Source organism: Chamaea fasciata, unplaced genomic scaffold, assembly GCF_029207755.1.
Source record: "Chamaea fasciata isolate MVZ Bird 193981 ecotype frontalis unplaced genomic scaffold, bChaFas1.0.hap1 SCAF_13, whole genome shotgun sequence".
Classification (NCBI taxonomy): Eukaryota; Metazoa; Chordata; class Aves; order Passeriformes; family Sylviidae; genus Chamaea; species Chamaea fasciata.
This window is the reverse complement of record NW_027094098.1, coordinates 6,660,073-6,675,078: the sequence shown is the minus strand read 5'-3', so window position 1 is coordinate 6,675,078 and position 15,006 is coordinate 6,660,073. Positions and strand designations below refer to the sequence as shown.

The following is a 15,006-nucleotide window of genomic DNA, read 5'->3' as shown; positions in this document are numbered from 1 at the left end:
CCGGCGGCGGCTGCGGGCTCCGGGGGCTTCATTAGCCGAGCTCACCGGGGGAACTGTCATCACGCAGGAGCCCGCCAGAGCTGCTGTGTCTTTGCCCTTTGCCAAGTTTTTGGGGAAGAGAGGTTCAGGCTTTTGGATGTGGAGGTTTGAAGGTGGCTTTGCTGGAAGCCTGTGGGGAAATGCCTCTTGTTCTTTTATAAACATTCAGGAAGGAACTCTTCCCAGGCCCTGGCTTGCTTTTATAAACAAGGGGATATCTGTCCCTTGGGCAAGGGAAGGAGGAGCAGGAGGAGCAGTGAATTAAATGTGACCAGTGGCCCATGGGTGTTTTGCCCTACAGAGAGCCTGGTTGGGATCCCTGTCACCCAAGTCAAGCCTGTGAGTGCAGGGTTTCCCTGGGCGGGAGCTCAAACAATCTTTCTCCACTGCTGGCTGCACTTAGCTGATAGCTTTGAAGATCCTCTTGTCCTGGAAACTTGCATTCAGACATCAGTCTTACCAACATCTTCTATTTGAGATGTGCTTATGGTTGTCGTGACCAGCTTGCCTATTCCTCCTCAGCAAACCAGGCTGAAACCCACTTGATCTCTTCTTCTGGATCTTCCTTGCCTTCCAAATGAGGCCAGTAAGCCTGACAGTAAGTCCCCGTGGGTGGGTAGGGAGGGAGGACTATTTTGTTTGGGAATCAGGCAGTTTCATCGTGGCTTTGCCCTGGGCTGCTGGTGGCTGTATTCTGTGCAAGTTCAGTGAGGTTAAGTTCTTCAGCTTCCCTTTTTGGCTTTCTCAGCTGTGAAGGGATGGTGTGAGGCTGAGCTTAGCTCATCGTGAAATATATTCCATGAAGCCTGGGAACTGGGGGCGTTGCAGAAAGACAAGGTTGTTCAAGGAGGTAGGAAGGGACAGGGAGGGTATTTATTCCACTCCTCCATTTTCTTCCTGGGGCCACTGATACGATACAGGAGTTTGTCCTGGTGATTGACAGGCTCTGGAAGAAAAAGTAGAGAGACCTGAAATCCAAAGAGCAAGAGGAAAGGGTTGAGATTTGGAAGGGACAGCTCAGATCTCATCTCAGGAGACTGAGAACGCCTGTGTGCTGTGGACACCAGGCACTGCTGCTCCTGCTCCATTTCTGTTGCTTGGCTTTGCTGCAAGAGGATTTCATGACAGGATTAGTGGGCGAGGACATGTGTGAGAAGGCTGCAGACCACAAGCCTCCAGCTTGTCTGGACATTCTTGATGCAGAAGGGCAAGTACTCAAGTGAATGGTGGCCCAGGAGAGAAAGCCATCAAGGCTGGTTGGGAATGTCCACCTGGATGAGGAGCTCTCCGAGTTATCCATTGAAGAAGATGTGTTACCAGAAGAGTCTCATGGCAGGGCAGAGCAGGTCACTTTAGGTTAGGACTTACTCTCCCTGTGAGCAACGTGGCAAAGACAAGTTTCAAAGAGACTCCTTTTGCCTGTGTGGTGTCCCGTGCAGGGTGGGAGGCTGCAGTGCAGTGGGCTGCCTGACTGAGGCAGAACAACAGGAGATGATCTTGGATGATGATCCCTTTCCTGAAAGGCCCTGCTTTGACAGGAGGCAGAAATTGCCACAGCTGCTGCTCCTGGCAGCCTTGCCAAGGCAACAGAGCAGGCAAAGCGATTTAGCATTGCTCCAGTCATCCGTGATGGCAGAGATCATTGTATCAACCCCTTCAGCATTGTGATTAATGCTGAAGAAGCATCCTGTGATAGCTGAAAGGAGTGTGTTGGTCCCTGGAGATCTGCTCTCTGAAGCAGAGGCAGCCCTCTCCAGCTGTGGTCCTCCTCTCCCATAGTCTTGTCTGCCTCCTTTCGTGTGCAGCTGTTGACCTGTGTGCTCCCATAGTGATGGGACAGGAACCCAGGACTGGTTCCCAGGAGAGGAGAGATTATGTGGATTTACACAGATTCCTTGTCTTACGAAAATCTAGTGTTTGAGCTTTCAGAATGGATAAAACCAAAGTCCCCTTCAGAGAGTTCATGTGTGGCTGTGATGGGGAAGGAGGAGAAGAAAATGGGATGTGGTGGGGTCGGGTAGGAGGAAGAGTGTGAGACAATAATATGGAGCTCTGGGAAGCTGGTGAGCACCATCTCCCCAGCTGGCATTTTATCCACTGTGAGTGCAGGAGCAAGGCAGAGCTTGGGAAAGTGGAAAGCACCGAGTCTTTAGGAAAATTAATCTTTTTTAATACAAAAGTTTCCTTTACTTCTGCAACTCTCTGCTCCAGGACTAATTACTACCAAATAACCATAACACCAGGGGGACCCAAGCCCCATGAATTGTGTTTGTTTGCACCATCTGCTCTTTATTCTGCAGGTGACATTCCTGTAGTTGGGGGCAGTATGATGCATCCCTGGAAGCACTCTGACTAATGTACCTGAACGTGTCTGGACTGGCAGTTTTGTCCAAGGCTTGTCCTATCCCCACGCTGGGGGCTCTGACTGCCCATGGTTACTTTCTGAGAGGTTTTATCTTGCTGGGACTCGCTACCTGGCTCATCTCTGAAGATGATGGATGCTCCTTTATGTGCTGCAGGATTTCTCTTGCAGCTCAAGTGCTGGAAGAGGAAAAGGGCCAGAGTGTGTCAGGGCCTCTAGCGGGGCAGGGCTGGAGCTTATTCCCTTTTGCTGGAGAAGAGGATGGAATCCCCATCCCAGGGAGGAGAAAAGTGTTTATGACTGACAACAGCTGCCAGCCATGACCTGGGAGCCTGTGCCTGGTCCCTGCCAGCCCTCTCAGAGCACTGGGATCTCCTGAACCCACCAACTCCCCCGGGCTCATTCCTTTACCTCTCAGTTTGTCCGTGCCTGGCAGCTGCCACTCTGCCGCTCCGCCCTGGAGGAGCCATGGGAGCAGCTGGGTGGTTTGGCCCAGGGAAGCGCGGGCGGGCAAGGTGTAAATTGCATGGCGGGCTGCCTTCACTGAGGTGAAAATGAAAAACTCTCCCAAGCTACCAAACCCGGTGTTTCACGGCTCCCATGGTCCAAACACACTCCCACTCCCTCTCACTGCTGCAGAGAGGATCTCGGGGGCTGGTTTTCTCCTGCCTGTCCTGGAGCCGTGGCACTGCCACATCAGGAGAGTGGTGTGTCCTGGTTGCAGGCAGGACGGGGGCCTGCCGTGGGAAGGGGGAAGTGTGCTGAGGGCAGGCAAGGATGCTGGTGGCGTGGGAGGTGCTAATTGCCAGGCTCTGTATTCTGGTACCTGGAGGATTTGTTATCCTTTGGTGAGACTTTGTTTTCCACTGCTGTAGTGCTGGTGGTGCCACTCGCTTTTCCTGCTGGCTGATGGAAACGGCCTTTTATTGATTGCAATAATATCACCTTCTGTTTCTGAAACACCTCACAGCCCAGAGGATTTGAAAGTAAAGTGCACGTGCACGGGAGCAGTCTCACCACCTCTGAAATGTGAGTTTCTCCAGGCTGGGAAGCAGCAGCTGTTCCCCAGCCCTTGGCAGCCTGGTGCTGGCGGCTGTGCTGTGTGCTGGAGCTGGCTCCGGGTGCCGTCGGCCTGGGAGGCAGGGCCTGCCCGATTCCATGTGCACACTGCTGGAGCTGCAAGCTGAGATGTTGGGGTTTCCTTGATGCTTGAGGTATTACTGGTGTAAAGCATGTCTGCATGCCTCTCCCTCCAGCAATTTGTCTTCCCTTCCGTCCAGCTGTCTCGGGCCAATGGCTCTTCCCCGGCCTCTGGCTGACCTGTGCCCCTCATTGAACAGCCCTGGGCACCCCGGCTTCATCCCTGTCTCCCATTGTTAGGTGTGGCTCAGCAGAGAGGACTAGAATCAAGGTTAGGTTTGGAAGGGACATTTAAATGTCCAAAGGGACATTTGGACTGGATAGTCCAGCCCCTTGCTATGGGCAGGGACATCTTTCACTAGAGCAGGTTGCTTAAAGCCCCATCCAGCCTGGCCTTGAACACCTGGCTATGTCCAGGGATAGGACATCCACAGCTTCTCAGGGCGACCTGTTCCACTGCCTAACAACCTTCGGTACAAGGCAATTTATGTCCGGTCTAACCTGCTAGGTTTTGCTTTAAAACCACTGCCCCTTGCCCTGTCACCACAGGCCCTGGTGAAAAATCTCCATCTCTTACAAGCACACTTTGGAGCTCCTCAAAGGCTTCTCCTCTCCAGGCTGAACAGCCACAAGTCTCTCAGCCTGTCTCCAGAGCAGAGTTGTTCTAGCTCTTGGACTGTTTCTGTGGCCTCCTCTGGACCTGCCCTGGCATGTCTGTGACTGTCTCATGCTGGGGACCCCAGAGCTGGAGGCAATATTCCAGGTGGGGTCTTACAAGAGCAGAACTGAGGGGAAACATCCCCCTCAGGCTGCTGTCCACACCATCTGTAGTGCAGCCCAGGAGAGGCTTGGCCCCGGGAGGAAGGGGTGCCTCTATTTTTTTGCTTTCATCAGCTCAGGTGGGTGACTTGAAGCGGTGTCTAGCCTCAAGCTGCTGTCAGAGCAAAGAGGAATGGAAAGAGGGGCATTCCTAGTCTGGGCCTGGGACAGAGGGGTGGCCCAGCAAGGAGTCTGTCTCCCACCTAAACTGAGAGAACGCCAAAGGGCTCTGGGTGCTGTGCAAATGAATTGCAAAGCCTCTCAGGACTACCTAGCACCCGTGTTCTAAGATAAGTAGGGATGACACACCGAGCATGGAGTGTGTGAGGAAGCGAGGAGGATGTGGCACACAGCACACTCCCCCCAGTTCTAGCTGGTGGCTCAGTTTCAGCTTTTAATTTTAGCAACTGATTTAGGGCTGTTCAGCTCCACACAGTTTTGTTGTTCCTTTAAAATCCCTGGGACTGAAGCATCCGACCCCATCACTGAGAGATGGAGAGAATGGATGCCTCCAGCTGGAAGGAAGGTGTGAGGGAGTTGTGTTGTCTGGGCAGGTAGGAGTTGCTGGCATACGAGGACTGGGTTGGTGGGTCACCCGAGGGTCTCCCCACGCTCTCCCAGGTGCCAGCTGACTTGCTGGCACTCCCCAGAACAACCCCAGTGGCCCCCAGTGGCAGCAGAAGAGGCAGGGGGAGGCTCGTGGCAGTGAGGCTGTGGTGGTGCCCTGGCTGGCTAGGGGGATGCTGGTGAGCCCCCCCAACAGGCAGTAATCCCCAACGATGGTCACAAACCCCCTGTGTGTTCGCAGCCTCCATCTATTCCTTCTTCAGGTGTGGCAGCATAATAAATGGAGGGGACTGACCCCAGCTATGGAAAAACTCCTCATGTGGCTGGTGTTGCTCCAGTGTCACAGCAGGATGTGGATGGAACCAGCACCATGTGCCCTTCTGCTTCCCTGCAATTGGCAGCAGCACATCCTGTCACAATAAGAGCAAGAGTGAGCAGCAGTTCCAGGCACACTGTGCCAAACTGATGTTGAGACAATCTCTGTTAATAACCCACAGCTTCTCCTTGAGTCTGGGCCCTCCTGGCCAGACTTGGGCCACATGTCCATTGGCCCTTCTGGGCAGTTGATCTCTTGATTGGCACTGTGCAGGGAGCAGTCGATGCTTAGGCTGGACCCTGCACTGTCGGCTTTGCGCAAAAGGCTCTGGCCTGGCTCCAGTTTGTCCCAGCTTTTCAGCAGTGCCCAGTGGCAGATCTCTGGAGGATTCATCCCTGGCTGATGACCAGGAGGGCAACTCAGGGCTGCCTGGTTCCCCTAAGGGAGAAGAGGGTTTGCATCTGCTGGGTGACCAGTTGCTTGCTCCCCATGGTTTTTCCAGTCCTGGCTGGGGTTTAACAGGCGCATTTTTCACATGGTGCAGGGAGAAGGTGCTCTGGCAGGGATGGGTGACAGGCACAAGCAATGGCTATGTTCCTATGGCATGCAGGTGGCTGGAGCATGAAGTGGACATCTCTACAGTGGAGCCAGGAACTGCTGGGCAGCAGGAACAGCTCAGCCTCCAGCTCTGCTCCAGCAGGAAGCTTGGTGGCATGAAAAACCTCTCCACAACGGCTCCTACAGCATCAGTCCTGAAATAGGCACCCAGTGGGCTGGTGTGACTTAACCATCACCTTGTAAGCCATTCCAGGAGGTCACAGTAAGGAGTCAAGGGTGACAGGGAGCTTGTGGGGTGAAGCGGGTTGAGGACAGCAGCCTTCCTGGAAACACTAGAAGTGTTCTGGGTTCAGCTGTAGCCTGATTGCCAGCATGCCTGTGCATGGTGAGAATCCAGAGAGCATCCACAAGGCTCCTTTGTGGTCTCTTCATCTGCAAGATGAATTCTTGCAGCAGTGGGAGATGAAGCAGATCCAGTTGGTGACATTTGAATTCCTGAGCAGATGAACCTGACAGAGTGACAAAGACAGTCCCTGCAGTGCCCCAGCTCATCTTCTGCTTCCCAGCAGGCGCTGAGAGCCATGGTGTGACACGAGCACCCTGCCACCTCCTTCCCCCTTTGCACAATTCCACTGGGATTTTAATGACTGCAGGTTGTGTCTTGGACACCTTGTCATGTCCTCTGTAGTCCTGGGACTACTCTTGTACTCACCCAGGAAAGTGGGGGCATCTTCCTCCTGGGAGGCTGTGTCCAAGCCATATCATGGGCAGACATTGTGACCTTAGGGACAAGTAGCGGGAGGAAGATTTGTGCTGACGAATAGCTGGCACCTCCTGCTGCTGGGGAAAGTCTCCCAAAATGCTGGTCACTGCAGAATCGTGTTGTCCTTTCTGAGGCTAGGGGATGCTCCATTCCTAGCAGGATGAGAGTGACCTGGAGAAAATCCTACAGTCAGTATGTGGTGGTAGGTGATATGGAACCCGAGGTTAAAGATTGGGCAAGGTGCTGTTCCATCTGGGAAAGAGGAGTGCAAGAGTCTTCCCTTACATAACGCCTTGCTCCCAAGAAGGTGGTGAGAAGCACCCCACCACGTTCCTCAGATGGGCTGAGAAGGAGTTGGCTTCACAGGAAGCAGTGGGTCTGACGTGGCAGGAGTATGCTGGAGCTGCTGTTCTGTCAGAACTGATCTTGTGGACTCTGGATGCATTTATGTGTGTAGATGGGCTGTATGGATTGTATGCAATGAATCCCCCTGTTTCAGGTGCCCAGAGGAGGGTCCTGGATAGAAATCAGCCCTGAATGCTGCGCTGCTGCCTCTGTCTTTGCTGGCCATAGGAAGGGAGAGCTCCTGGCAGAGGCTGAGGAGGGAGGTGGTACTGCACGACCTTGCAAAGGGACAAGTCCCCTTCCCTGCCCCACTTACTGGTCCTGTTGTCACAGCCAGCAGCCTGACACTGACAGTGTCCCACTGTTCACCTCTTGCTGAGCTCCTCCACCCGTGTGAGACTGCATTGGATTTGACTGGAGGGCTGGCCTTGCAAACTCCACGTTCCCCTTGCTGCTCCATCTGTTGGCTTGGTGGCACAGCCAGCCAGGGGCTCCCTCCTCAGTGGCAGCGCAACGCTGCCTGTTGAGTCTTTCTGTTGTTTTGCCATATTGTTGAGCCTTTGCTAATTCGCTCTCTTCCCACACCTTTGCCTTTGGACTCTGCTCTCTGGTCTCTCTGGGGTGTTTCTTTTCATTGCAGTGTTTCTCTCCACAGGAATAATCCCGAGCTCACTGTGTCACCAGCCTCTTTTTGCACTTTGCTGCACTATTCTTGCCTGGCCTCTGCCTGCTTCCTAATCTCCTTTGGTATGATCACAAGGCTGATCTCCCACCCCCCTTAGAAGATCCCTTTATCCATTTCTGTTGTCATGACTCCCCACCTCATTGCCTCTGCCCATTTCTCAAGTCTTTATGCAGCCTCATCCCTTTGTCCCAGGCTGGACAGGACAGCATTCCCAGCTGCAACCTCCCTGCTCCTTCTTGGGGACATTGTCTTCTTACCTGAGCCCACGTGCCAGTGCTGAACTCTGCAGCAGCCCTGCCAGAGGCTGGGTTTCTCTGGGAAGAAGCATAGAAGCAGAGGCCAGCTCACTAGCCTGGCTTCCAGCTTAATTTGTACCGACATAAATTAGCACCCCCAGGCTCTGGTTCCCCTCCATTCCATTATGGGAAAAACCCCGGATGAATTGGGAAGAAATCAAGTGTTGCAGCTGTCCTTAATGAGGCAGGCATGGGTATTGACAGTGAGTGTTCAGCCACTTCAGTGTGATCTCAGCAACCTGGTCCCCAGCCATGGGCTTTGGCTGCTGGACACCTGGGCTCTTCTGGCTTCAGGGACACAGAGCTGCTCCTGTCAGGGTGGAACATCCTTGTCTCTCTTATAGGACAGTCTTGAGTGTGAAGTGGCATTTGGCTCAAGAGCTACTGCTGCTTTTCATTCAGGTGTGCATTTTTATTCCTTCAAAAGCCTAGATTCCCACATTTTGTATGGGCAGAGGGGGTGTTGTTTGTGTTTTGGGGGTGCCACTTCTATGTCTGTGTAATTGGAAGTTGTAGCAGCCTAGAGTGGATGGTAGGGAGAGGGTATGCCCCAGATCCACTCTTTTGGAACCTTAGGAGGGGCTTTGGAAAGACAGTTTGGGATGTTTTGAAGGCCAGACTGGAGCCCTGAGGATTTAGACTGGTTGGAGACCTCACATGAAATTAATGAAGGTCTCTTTGCTCTAAGATCCTTTGAGTTGTCTTTGTCTGCATGAAGTGGTGGAGGGCCAGCTGGATTTATTCAAAAAACCCCGCAAATCCTGGAGATACCCATCTCTGGTGTGTGTTGCAGTAACCTAAAATAACGAGCTGAGCTGGAGGTTGGCGGATGGGCTTGTGGTTGGTAGAGCAAGGGGCAGAGCAGCGGGGAGGGCTCTTGTCTGCGTTGTTGCTGAAAAAGCAGGAGTGATATGAGCCGCCTCTGCTCTGCTGCTAAAAACAACCCAGCTTGTTTTTATTTAATACCGTTTTGATCTGCAGGCCTCAGTGTTTCACCTGCCCGTGAGTGGGAACTCCAAACTCCAAGCGCATGGAGGCCAGCCTGCGTCCCTGTGTGTCCCTGCAGCACTGGGATAGGAAATGTGATTCCTCCAGGGCTGGAGGAGGGACTGCTGAAATTGAGGCTGGGGGGCATTGGGATGGGATAGGTGAAGCTTCTGCTGGGGTCATGTTTCAGCCACTGTGGTGTTTCTGGGTTAACCGGGCCTCTGCATTGCCAGATCCTGCAGGCTTTCCCAGGAAAATGGACCCAAAAGCTGCTTATGTGGGATTTCTGCCTGTATTTCTTGCGCAGCATCCTGGCAGCACAGAGGTGGCTCTCCAGGTGGTCCAACTGCCAGCACCAGGGAGAGGGTCAGTGTTGGCTTTTGTCTGTTCTGGATCCTGCCTGGTGGCAGCATTAGTCTGGGAAATAAATGATTCTTAAATCACATTGGTCCATCCTCAGGGCTGAAGGGAGTCAGGCTTTTGTAAGGTCATGATTGATGTGTCCGTGGAGTTCATTCTCGGTGTGAGACCAGCTCTGGCTACAGAGAGCCCCAGAGGGATGGGGACCCTGCTGGAGGATGTGCAAACAAGCCACACCAGCAGGCCATGACAGAGGAGAATAGTTGAGGCAGGGAGGAAAATCACTGGGTCAGGGAAGAAGAGGCTAATCAGGGCAAGAGGGAGGAAGAGAATATCTGGGGCAGGGAGGAGGAGGAGGAGGAGGAGGAGGAGGATGATAATCAAGGTGGTTGCAGGGTTAAATAAAAGCTGTCAGTGATTTGAAAAAGGGGAAAGAAAGAAAAAGAAAACCCACTAAGAGACACTCTCCTTTCTCACCCGGCTTGTAATCAGCCGCCCCCTCTGCCAGCGAGCAGCTGGCGGGCGGGCGGGTGAGGAGGGGGTGGCAAGAGGGGTCCAGCTGCTCCTCGGCCTGGCCTCGGCACCCCAAGAGTCCCCACAGCCCCAGCTCAGCATGGGCTGCATTGCCCGGGGGATGTGCCCCTGTCCTGGGTCCCTGACAGGCTGGGGGTCTGAGGTCTTGGAAGAGCACTGCCAGGGGGAGGTGGGGTGAGGAAAGGAGGAGAGGGCCTTGTCTGAAATGCCATCTCCCACTCCCCCTGCCCTTGCCATTCTGAAAGGAGCTGCTTGAGCTGTCGGCTCTGGATTATATTAATTAGCAGAGAAGTGCTACGCCTGCTCATGGGGCTGTGCTGTTTGTGGGGTTGTGCTGCTGGGAGGAGCCGGAGATCTGGCAGGGCTGTGTGAAGCAGCTGCCTGGCTCCCCCAAACCCCTCGCTCCAGCCCAAAATAAGCACATCAAAACCAAGGCTGAGCTGGGGGTCATCTGCATCTCCTCCTAGACCCCAGCTGGCTGCTTAGCTTCAGGGCCAAATCTGCCTGCCCTGGTACATGGGGCTGGTGTGGCAGGGGAAGCAGCGCTGGGGTTTTGGGATGGCACCCTCAGCTATGCACTAGGCCTCCGTGCCTGTGGGCAAAGAGGACCAGTCTGAACATGCCAGGCTGACAGGTCAGTCTGGTGGGGGGCTACTGGGGGCGTGGGGGGCTGAGGGCACATCCCTGCCCATGGCTACTTTTTGTCTTCCAGGAGAGGAAGCTGTGTGCGCACCCCCGGATCGAGATCTACAAGCAGGACCGCATCTACTTTGTGTGTCCCCTTGCCCGCCAAGGAGACTTCTATGTGCCTGAAATGAAAGAACTGGAGAGGAAGAGCAGGTCTGCTGCAGCTGTGGCTGAGGATGCCCAGACAGACATCACAGGTATCTGTGGCTTGTGCACAGACTCCAGCTTCCATCGGCATCAGCCGTCACAGAGGTGGGGTCCTGGTATCCCCAGTCCTGCTGCCTGAGCAGAGAGGGACTGACCTGTGCCCACCTGGTACCCAACCACCAAGTCTCAGCACACCCCTTTGCCTCACCCTGGGCTGATCCCCAAGGAGCTGAGATGACATCCCCTGAGATGTCACGCCATGCCTCAGGGAGCACCCAGGAACCCTTCCTTGCAGTTTTGGGTTAAGCCACTGACCCACTGTTGTCAGTGCAGAGCTGGATCTCACAGCTTTTAGTTGCAGCTGGGCTTGTTTTTCTCTTTGTCATATACATCTTCCTTGATCTCATCTTCATCTGTTACATACTGGGATTGCAAAGAGCTTAAATACCAGGTTGCTGTAGCTGGTGGTGGAGTTGCCTGAGAGCATCTGCTCAGCAGGATTTGTTGGAGCCTGGATGTATTCATACAGGAAGGGACCACAATGGCTGTAGGCGCAGAACAGCAGTGCTATAGTAACCCAAAATGCTAGTTGCCTTCAGCAGCCCACATGCTCCCGTGCCTGTGAGATGTAGGAGCTGGATATCCAAGCATTCCCAGGCACTGGACAGCACATCCGAGCCAGCTGCTGGCAGGGGCAACCTCCTCCCCCTGCCCCACGGGTTGCCCACGCTTGTGTAATGGGCATGAAAAAACCATGAGGGCTGTGCTCGCCTCCCGGGCAGTTGGGTCATTTGCTTTTAACACATCTTCAGGTTTGGGTCGCTTTAATTCTTAATCGCATAAAAGCAAGCCTGGGAATTGCTTTCTGGGAGTTCTGTCCATTTAGCACTGCAATGAGGAGTCTAATTGGAGCTGTTTCCCAGCACTTCCAGGTCCTGTGTTTGCACGGTGCTCACTTGGCTCTTCTCCTCTTTCTCTGCCTTGTGTTGGGGCGGCTGCTGGGGGCACCAACCCGGCTTGGCCAGAGGTGTCCCAAAGCCCACTCGCTCTGACGTCGTCCTGTGGTCACCCCTTGGTTTTCAAGAGGGATGGCAGGATCCATGGGAGCAGAAGCAGCTTGAGGGTGGTGCCTTCATCGCTGCATGCACCCCTTCTCCCTGCTGCACCCCACTTCCTTCTGCCGTGCTCAGGGGGTGCACAATCCCACAGCCACTGCCCTGTGCCCTGGCTGTCTGGGTGCTTTCCCTGGGATGCCACTGCCAGCATGCCCACAGTGGGGGAGTCCCCTGCCCTGCTGGAAGAAGAGCTAGTCTTCCCAGTTTTAGAAGGCAAATGACATTGGACTTTCTCACTCTGGGCCAGGTTCCCCAGCAGCAGCTCTGGGCCAGCTCCTCCACCATGCCTCCCTTTCCAGGCACATAGATGAGCTTTTGTCAGTGCAGTCTGATGCAGTGCCATCTGCTGAGTCTGCACAAAACCAACTTAAAATTAAAATAACTGTGAGGTTGGCCCTGCCTGCGAGACTAAAGAGCTGGGTTTGGATGTTGCACTGTGATTGTCACTGCTGGGCACAGTGGCAGAACCACATCTGATGGGGTGTCACATCCTTGCTCTGGCTGAGATTACTCCTTATGAATGAGACTGGTCCTCCCTTCCTGACGATTTTATGTGCTGGGATCTGTGCAACCACCTCTGAGCTGGAGAAAGAGAAACCTCTTTTCCCATCCTTTTTATCCTTCTTCCCTGGGCAGTCCCTCTAAAGCAAGTTCCAGTTAGTCAGAGCCCCTTCAACAGGCATGGTGGACATGGGATCTTGAGGACCCAGCAGATCTCAGGATGTCTGTGACAGTTTTTAAGCTTTTCCTCTGCCAACTGGAGGGTGGGCATAGCAATGTCCCCTCTGTCTGTCAGCATAATCTCCACTCAAGCCAAGTTGCTTGTATGTGGGTTATTTCTTGATCCATCTCAGCTTTGAGTGGATGTTTCAAGTGGTCCTGCCCTGCTGCTGGAGGCTCAGACAGTGCTCCTGGGACAGTGGGGGCAGGTGGTGGTCCCTGATAGTGGCTGTCAGCTCCTCTGGCTGTGCCTGAGATGCACAAATCCAGGTGTAGGGCTTTGATACCCAGTTGCCTCAATGGATGAGTGGAACCTGGGAAGGTGCTGAGCCCCATTTCTTCTTCCAAAGGCAGCTGAGGATGCTCTGTGCACAGTTTTGGGCTGCCTGTCCTGATGCGGCAGCAGAAGAAGCCCCCTCTTTCCCCTTCCCAAAATACTGAGATAAGAGCATTGAGCGCAGTTTCAGAGTGGACATTATGATGAGTTACACTCTGTGTGAACACACCACTGGTTGGTCACAGCTCATGAAACTCCCCACCAGCAGCTGGATTATGCTTTCTTTGAATTAAAGACTTGAGAAGTTCCAAGTGGAAGGTGTTGCCATTTCTCCTCACCTGTCATTGTGGCTGGTGCCAGACAGTATCAGGCGACTTGAAAGTGTAAGAAAAGTTGTTTTCTCGAGCCTCCTGACCTTGGATCACATCTCTGCATTTAGGCTGTCATGTGCTGTCCTTGCTCCTGAGCTCACCCTGTGAGGTGCTGGGTGCCTGCGGCTGTGAGCAAAGCCAGCGGCCACAAAGGCTGTGGGACATGGTCCGGGGTCTCTGCTTTCTGCTGCTGCCCTGCACGGAGCAGGGTGCTGGCAGCTCTGCTGAGGACGGACACACTCAACACACAAGGAAGAGGCCGGGGGCTGTGGCTGCCCCTGCAGCACTTCCACCCCTTCTTCGCCATTGTCAGGGTCGTAGGAAAGACAGGAAGTATTTTAGGAAGGCGGCTGATGGGTCTGCAGGGGGCCAGTGTCAATCACGATTAGTTGTTTTGCACTTAATTGTTTTCTGGGGCGTTGGCATGAGCGCGGCGCTCAGCGGGTCCTCCCTCCCGGCTCCTTCCCAGCTGCGCGCTCTGCAGTGTGACCCCGCTGCCGCGCATGGAAGGTGAAAGCAAACAAGAGCAGCCCCTCCACACGGGCTTGATGGCATGAACACAGATGGCTCCCGAGCATGTGGCTCTGCCCAGAATCTCAGGAGCTCATTTTCCTGGAGCAGAGTATGTCCCACAGCATTCAGGGACAGCCGATGGCATCGCACGTTGAGCTTCAGTGCCACAGAGGAGCAACTTTCCTGGTGTGTTCTGCCTTATCCCTGCTTGCTTCCACCCTTCAAAGAGCCCTGCCTGTTCCTGCCTGCCTCTACATCCTGGAAGGGCCCCAGCCCCTCTCCTGGTGCTTGTGTGTGAGCTTCAGCAATCACGGAGGAGCTGTGCCCCCTGACAGCACACTGTATTTAGAGGTGATGAATATTTGATGGAATGAGGGGAAGGGGGTGCCCAGGAGCACCAGGAGTGGAGCACTGCTCAGGCATCAGTGTGGCACAGGGGTGATGCAGGAGGAGAGCCGGCCCTCATTCTGGATTTGGGAATGCCAGTACCTGGTACGGTACAGAGCTGAACTGTCTGGGGAGCCAACTCCCCACCAGGCACAATGGCAGTGTGGGGTGATTGGTTCCCATTGCACCCATCCCTGGCTGGTCTCTTGAAGTTGGCTGCTTGATATCCCTTCTTCCTAGGTAGCCCTGGCTTTTGGGGGACTCCTCAACACCCTATCCTGACACCCTATTCACCCCAGGCTGTGCCTCTGTTTCCCAAATGAAAACTCCTGGGTTCCGTGTTCCTACTGAGTGAGAGTGCAGTGGGATGGCTATGCTGTCCTTGAGGGAGCAAGGTTAAGGGTGAGTTTCAATGGGATGGCTGCTACCTCACAGTGTACCAGAGGGAAAAGCCAAGCTGGATCAGGGTGGTGGACTGGTTCCTGGTGTAAGGACCAGCCTTGGGAAGGTGGAATGGGAAGTGGTTCATGGGAGGACCAAACATGGTGTGTGGTGAAAGATGGAGAAGTGGATGTAACAGCTGCTGGAAGTCTGTGCCTGTGAGATGAGACCTGAATGACCTGAATCCCTGCTTGTCCTCCCAGAGGGCTTTGGTGGCCCTCTCAGAGCCGCTTGCACTGCCTTCCTGGCCTCCCTGTTAGGGCAGCTGGGTGTTCCTGCCACATTCTCCTGTCAGAGCTGACCCCACATGGTCCCTGGCAGCAGCAGCTCTGTTGCCCTGCCCACCCCAGACATTTATCCTGGCCAGGCTGAGTGGCCATGCCAGAGCCAGCCTTTTCCTGTGTGGAGGAGAGCGAGGCTGCTGAAATGGGCAAATTTACCAGCTGAGGCTGCTCGAACATGATCAGAAGTGACAGAGCAGTGACAAAGTGCCTGGCTGAATGGAAACAGGACTCGATTTATTGTCGCCCTTGGAGCAAGGGAGAGGAAGGTGGCTATGAGAGTGAGGACAGCAGTG

At 54.2% G+C, this 15,006-nt stretch overlaps 1 protein-coding gene across 1 annotated transcript in view; it reads left to right on the top strand.

Moving 5' to 3' along the window:
- The window catches only part of TEX264 (testis expressed 264, ER-phagy receptor), a 39,654-nt gene that overhangs the window by 21,454 nt on the left and 3,194 nt on the right, over window positions 1–15,006 (top strand). Inside the window, exon 5 of the mRNA XM_066195370.1 lies at window positions 10,484–10,655. Within this exon, the coding sequence (XP_066051467.1) occupies window positions 10,484–10,655 (172 nt within the window). The remainder of the gene's footprint in view (window positions 1–10,483; window positions 10,656–15,006) is intronic.